The sequence below is a fragment of the Candoia aspera genome, chromosome 3, assembly GCF_035149785.1.
Source record: "Candoia aspera isolate rCanAsp1 chromosome 3, rCanAsp1.hap2, whole genome shotgun sequence".
In the NCBI taxonomy this organism is placed as follows: Eukaryota; Metazoa; Chordata; class Lepidosauria; order Squamata; family Boidae; genus Candoia; species Candoia aspera.
Window position 1 is genome coordinate 64,495,828 of NC_086155.1, and position 7,610 is coordinate 64,503,437.

A 7,610-nucleotide genomic window follows, 5' to 3' on the forward strand; every position below is an offset into this window, starting at 1 on the left:
ATTATTTGTGAATGCACCCAACAGACCAGCTGGCCATTACACATCCTTTTCTAATAACTGCCACTGGCTTTTTTCACACATATGCTGCTTGACCACAATTTCTGCCCTTGCTAAAGAGAGAGATAAATCTAAAATAACACAGCATGATTTAGGTTTGCTTGTTGTCAGATGGACATTGCACACAGATGACACAATAACTATTAAACAAGCCGATTCCTGTAGGTGGAAGATGTAAGAAGCCTTAAATAAGTCAGAAGTGACTCTTGGATAAGAACACAGGGCAGCAGGGAGGAGCCAGCTGGCACCTTTGGGCAAACTCCCAATTAACCACTTGCTATGATGCTTGAATGTTGTCTGTGTCTTGCAGGGCAAAACTAGACAAGATGATAAACATTATTAACAACTATGGCCCTTCAAGAAACCATTCATAGCATGAAGCAGGAGTTTTGCCAGGACCGCAGTGTGTAGGAAAGCCAGGTTTTACTTTCCTTTCCTGCCATGGTTCTGACAAAAAAGAACTCTCCTCACATTTGGTATTAGTCCCAGAAAGTTTTCTCCATGTCCTGCTGTCTCCAAAAATACCCCCATTTACTTACTTTTACCATTCTTGCTACCATGTCATTTAGCATCATGTTTTTGTTGGTCTTCAGAAAACAACAATTCAGATCATTAATGCCTTCCAAAAGGTTGTAGTGAGAACTGCAGTAATCCCCTTAAAAATTTCATAAGATTACAAGAATCTCATCCCAATGAGTAAAATCAGTGAGGGTTAGTGAAGTTCTTCTGTAAAGACTGTTTGACTAGAATGAAAGAATGAGGGGACAGTCCAAAGTATTATACAGAAACAACTTATCCAAATAATGGGGCTGTACTCCTCTCCTTTCTTCCAGCAAAGATCACTCATCACCAAAGCCAGTTCACTACTAAATATGGATCTAAAGTCAGTCTGAAATGGGTCAAGATAATCCTGTTACATTCTAATTATGTGCCAAATTCTTTTGTCATCTGTCTCTGTTCCTGAATAAATCAAGGAACTCAACAGGCTCCAAATCTATGAGAATATGTTTAGGGACCATCATGTTAAATAGTCCCTCTTCTTGGGGGAGATGGGCGGTGGCAAAACATGAAAAATAAATTAAAAAAGAAGTGGAATAATTTCCACATCCCATACGTTAACTAATAGACAACTGTAAGTCCCAACCTGAAGAAGAGAAATATGCAAAGAGCCAGCAATTCCACTGGATCCAATTACTGGATTGTTTAGTGGTCTGCTGGACTTGTTAACCCACTCTCTGGGGGAAAAAAGGCTTATATACAGGTAGATTATAACTGGAAAAATTCTGATGAAGCCATCTAATAGGAGTCTGGCTTTACACATTACAGGTAGTCCTCGTTTAGTGACTACAATTGAGACCAGCAACTTGGTCATTAAGCAAAGCAGTCACTAAGCATGCAACTGTCCTTATGATCTTACTTCAGTGTTCCTTTGCTTTACAGATCTGCAAAGGTCATAAATGCAAGGATAGTCATCAAGTTACTTTTTTATCACTGTCATAACTGCGAATGGTCGCTAAATGTGGCAGTCGCTAAATAAGAATTACCAGTATAGGTAAGGGAAACTGAGGTATCTGTGCATCAGAAACTGGGCACTTGTCTACTCCTGCAGTGCTTTCATGTAGATATTTAGATGTAACTAAACATGTTATTTGCTATCCAAGAAGTCTCTTTTTTGTTTCGTATTATTTTTCTACTTGATTGAATTAGAAATTGAATTTAATGAATATTATAAATTGTTATTTCAATGGCAATATCATGACTGTTTAAGTATTTCAACATAATTCATTCTTTGGCTTAAAGGATGGAAAATAAAGTTCAGAACACTCGCATGCACATACGTGGTCTTCTTAAGTGAAATAACTCAATTACTTTCACAAGCAAGGACTTACCCACTTTTGTAAAATATCAGGATCATTAATCATTATTACACAAAACAACAGTAGGACAAAAAGTAAGGTTTTTTACTTGAAAACATTTAAGCTGTCTAATTTTTGTTCTCAGACAATCAAAATTCCAATAGTCTGGGACATCAAATATAAAAAAGCATTAAATTAATCTTCAAAAGTTCAGGTTTTAGAGGCATTGCATCATTATTTTTGTTAGATATATTTCTGATTATAATGCAGATGAGCACCAAATTTAATAAAACTAAAATAACACAAGTTATATAGGAAGCATAACAGGATATTGCAAAGAGATTAGGTAGTTTCCTTCAGACTACTTACACAGCTCAAAGAATAAAGACAGAACGAACAAAAGCAAAACATAACATAACATAACATAACATAACCCCACACAAATGAAAAGACACAATGTTGAGAAGGAATACGTTAATTATACATTTTAACAGAAAATAAAAAACAGTACTCAATATAAATTTTGGCAACAAATCCAGGGAACCCAAAAATATCAGTAATGCCTTTATGGCAATTCGCTTTCCCACTTTCCCACTCTCTGTTGCTGAGAAGGGAACATACTGGCTAAATTTAAACCAGCTGTAAGGATGAGTGTTACAGTTGGACTGAAGGGGAAGCTTACCTCATGAAAATACATTGTGGAAACTGCTGTTGGAAGATAATAAAAGGATTAAGTGCCATTTTAGTGGACCATTTACTTTTCAATCAAAATGTCTCATGTATTTCCTGTTCTCAAGTAGCCTGGATTCCAAAATTCCTTTGTCTATTACAGTACATAGTAGCAAAGACTGTCATAAGAAATTAATAATTTTACATAGAAGGAAGCTTTTATGGATCCAGACAGCAAGCTACTTGTTGCCAGCCTCCCTTGAATCTGTTCAACACATATTTAACCAACAAGTGTTGTTGATCAGACTGGAAAAATACCCAGTTTCAAATAAAGCAATAATGTTTTTTCAAAAGACACTGGAAGCAATTGGGAAGAGGGGGAGGAATCCTCAACAACAATCATGAAGGTATTTAATTAAAGTTTTTAAGAACAAAAAAGTCTTATTTTTAAATGAACATTAACATTTGCAAAATAATAATTCTTTAAACTTGAGGTTACTAGACTGAACACTGAAGCCAACAGACCCACTGAAGCAATAATACATCCAAAAGCACAAATAAACTGCAACAACACTTCAGCCGGTAAATAAACTCCTGACCAACACTAATTTTAAAGCAAGTTACCCACTGCCTTCTTGGCCTAAGAATTAAGATTTTTAAAGTAATTCAAAAAAATTTAAGCTAATATTTAAAGAAAAATACATTTTGATAATCTACAATTGTAGTTTACTTTGGTGCTGAACTGTAAACAATCTTTTTAAAAATTATTTTAAATATTTAACTTCTCCTTTCCTTTTTAAAACTAAACATATTTTCAATAATCTTACCTGTAACTCTTCTACAGTCATCAAAGACAGGACACTGAGCATTCATTTTGTAATACTATGTAGAAACTCAATTCCGATCAGACAAAGGCCCATTCAAATATGCTGAACTGAGTACAGTACTGATAATTGTTTGTTTATACTGAAGAGAGTACACCTGAAATAGCCTAATATCCAGGCCCATGGATTACTACACTATTCATAGGGATCTACAGTCCAATTCACAATTATAAATTCTTCCCGTATTACCCATTATCTAACAGAGGTTAACATAATGACATAAAGATTTGTGTGAAATAACTGACTAGGAAGGTAACATAAGAAAACACCCACACAATAGGTGCTTATATACACCCCGTGTTTTCTCTTATTGAATAAATCTAGAGTTCTGTACCACACATTTAATCACTGTAAAAGCCTAACAAAACTTTGCTTTTAAAATAAACGTTTGAAAGAGAGAGAAAAGTCAAGAAAATGGATTGTTTTCATACACCTTTTAAAAGCAACTCCAATGTGGTTACACACACACTGTTGAGTAATCTAAGTATTTCCATAGTTTCAAATTTCTAACTTTAGGAATACAGCACAATTGTCTTTTATAAGACACAATGAAACTGGAGATTTGAATTTCGGCCTAATTCTTCCCCTGTTCCTACACAAACTATCTGTGCTGCTTAGTGTTAGTGACAATTCTTGCAATCTTAATGTTTTTCTAAATGCAGTAACAACATGTACTGCAGCGGAAAGTTATGTGTACTACTTTATTATACTTGGATTCTCATCATGAGTGTATGAGCCACATAATTTACCAGTATGAGGTCAATGGAAAGATTTAAAGGATGCTGTACACACAAAACAGTTTAGGATGGGATGGATAAGAAATAAGCAAAATCCCTGTTGCTTTAATCTTTCAAAAATATATATTCAGTATATTAGGCATTATATTAAATGATAAATTATATGGGAATATTTAGAAAATAAGGAGAAATAAATACCAAAGAACATATATACACAAAGTATTTGTGTAATGAGGTATTATGAACTATTCTACGAGCAGGAGAAACCATATACAGTATCTTAATTGTCCATTATATTATTTCACTTTCTAATACAATCCTCTCCATACATATAAATGAACCAGGAAAATAAAGCTGTTCTAGGAACATACTCTCATCACAATTAAGAATATCTTGACATTATTCCTGACCCCAAGACTTTGCTTTTTAAGAACAGCATTTGGAAAGAATAACTCCAACAACACTACCATATATCCCTTCACTATAGAGTATGTCTTAATTTGAAAGGAATAACTCTCACTCCAAAATCTGACAAGTATTGTACTTAGGCGGTATTTGTTCTTCTGAAACACACTCAACCACACTCCTGTGAATGAACCAATTCTTTAAAGTGTGCCTTCTTGATGACGTTAGTGTGGTTATTCCTTTGCAAGCAATACATTTTGGGTTACAAACAAACGTTTTATATTTCACAACTGGGTTTGGAAGCTCTGTCCAATCTTGCTTTGTGGTTACCTATTCTATTAAGAGTTTCATATTATTGCCACTTAACTGCAAATCATTAGCTTTTATTTTAATTTCCCACATAGCCGTAATAATTCAAGCAAGACAATGCTATTCCCAACATGTCGGCATTATGGTGCAGCTTAGATCTGCCTGATCAGAGAAGAACAGCTATAATAGCTCTCTTCTGAAAACTGTTTTTTATATATATTAAATGAAAGCCATCCTGAAAGTTATATTAGATGGTCAATTTTAGTCATTAATAATAATTACTAGGATTCTCTTCCTTTTCTGCCATCTATCATTTCAAAAGCTTCTGCTCAGTTGGGATACTGTTCAAAAGACAGGCTAAAAAAAAGCATCAAAATGTGCTCCATGTTTCTTGACTTAAAATATCACCCAAGGCACATTGACTCTCCCTTACATTAAACTGTTCCAAACCGCTTTGAACATTCTGTTAATATTTCAGTGGCCTTTTCAAATATAAACCATTTGTATTTAAAAGCTAAGCTTTTTGCAGAGGGCAACAAAATACGACATGCCAATATTTATAAACAATATTTATATTGTTGCTTCTCACAAACAAAATGAAGTAGTACTAACTGAACTGTAGGAAAATTGCATAATTGTGATAGAAAGATAATGTGAAATAAAAGAGCATGTGAAGAGCTGTTTCTAGCAAGTAAAGTACTGCTTCTTAATATCACCATACAAGTTACACAAAAACCCTGTAATTCTATTGGAAGAATATTCTAGAAGGCAGAAAAAGTGGAGACATCTCAGAGTATTTCTAGTCAAATAAATACATTCTAGACTTACCATACACTTGTTTGGTTTTTCTCCTGAATGAACTCTCATATGGATTAGCAACTTGTAACGAGCATTGAAAGGTTTATACCGGCGGACACAGCCTGTCCAGAAGCAAGTGAAGTCCTCTCCTTTCCTTTGATCAATATGTGTCTTTTCTATGTGTCGAACCAATTCATCTTGCTGATCATAGACAGCACTACAGTCAATCCATCGACAGATCTGCTTACCGCTGCTGACCTCCTGCTCATCACCTTCACTCATCTGAAGAGACTTTGGAGACATAGAGGCCGGTAAATGTGTTAGTGCCCCTTGAGCATGATTTTGCTGCTGGTGTAAATGATAAGGTGGTGGCAGCTCTTGGTAATGCTGAAAAAGGTTAGAGGCAGAAGAATATTCATCAAGTGGTTCCTGTTTTAAGAAATTGAACTTCTGTTTGCTGTGTAAAATGTCTGGTTGAGGAGCAGAAGCAGTATTCATTATAAGACAGAAGCTTGCATTTTCTCCCGTGTGCTGCATTGGTGGATGGTCACAGTCCCCCCGGATAGTTTCTGTAGAAACAGGGACAAGGCATACTGAAGGGGAAGGAATATGGCAGTGGTTCCCAGGTTGGGAGCAGGACTGGGGGCGAGAGGGTTTCTGAGCACTATGGAGAGTTATCTCTCCAGGAGAAGAGGAAACACCAGCTGAATTAGTCCACAGTCCATTCACGCAGGTAACCAGCGAGGTCTGTGATGTGTGGATGATAGTTGTAATATCAATCCCATCAGCAGAAGATGGCAGCATAGAGATGCATCTCTTCTTCAGGTTGCTTGCCTGCGGTCGACTTGAATGCTGAGGGCTGTTGAGTGACAAGGAGCCCAGGGAGGGGCTATGTTCATTATTAAACAATTGCGATGAAAGTGAATTGGTAAGGCTATTGTGGTCTACTTCAAGATGAAGGCTGCCTGAGCCTTTCAGCTCCATTCCATCAGTAATCCCTCTGTGAGTGGAAAACTCAGATAGGCCCTTATAATCACCCAAGCACTCCTGTTTTATAAGCTGAGTAGTGTGACTTCCATTCATGCATGGAGTGGTAGAATCTGCTGAGTCTTGAAACTGGAGAGGCCTGCAACACAGTTTCATTTATCATCACTAGGGTGTTGAGAATTTAGCATTTTCATGCAAGATGCAACATCAATTAATCTTCTTAGCAAAGGCTGATCTGAGTTCTTGTGTACACTATCTCTCACTCTATTGCATACCTGCATTTGAACATTTTTTAATGCTTTCTCACTGGCAATCAAAAAGTGTAATATCTCTAGTGAGGTATGAGCAAACTGCACTCATACTAATTAAAGTACCACTACCACAGTTTGCAAAATGCATACATTTAATGCATGCTATGGATTCAATAAGTAATATAGGCAAAATATAAAGCATTAGCTGTTTTCAGATCTTCCCAATCATACAGTTTAATTCAGCTCAAGCAGAAATATCAATAACTTTAAATTTATTTTAGGAGTCTGGCATCACCTTTTATGATTAACCAATTTTATTAAAAGGCATAAGCTTTTGTGAGTTGCAGTTCACTTCATCAGATGGACAGAGTGGCTAGTCTGGTGTAGGATTCAAATCGAGGTAGGGGGAAGAGGAGAAGACAGGTTATGCAGATGCAGGTTGCATGGGACAGATTAAAAGTACCTTATCAATTAACTGTAATGTGTTAAAAAAATCATTGTGCTTGTTGAGACCTTCTGAGATTGTCTTCATTTACTATTATAAAAGAGCATGATAGCACTTTTTATTTTTCCTAATCAGTGACTTATAGCCTATTTCATGGAATACCAGTATTAAGATGATTTATCTAAAAAGTTTGCCTGCAGTATATGTGCCAT

General features: G+C 35.9%; 1 protein-coding gene across 1 annotated transcript in view; it reads right to left on the reverse strand.

Moving 5' to 3' along the window:
- Positions 1-6,835, reverse strand: part of GLIS1 (GLIS family zinc finger 1) — a 130,864-nt gene extending 124,029 nt beyond the window's left edge. Inside the window, exon 1 of the mRNA XM_063297974.1 lies at positions 5,746-6,835. Coding sequence (XP_063154044.1) covers positions 5,746-6,798 — 1,053 coding nt within the window. The 5' untranslated portion in view covers positions 6,799-6,835. The remainder of the gene's footprint in view (positions 1-5,745) is intronic.
- Between the last annotated feature and the right edge of the window lie 775 nt (positions 6,836-7,610).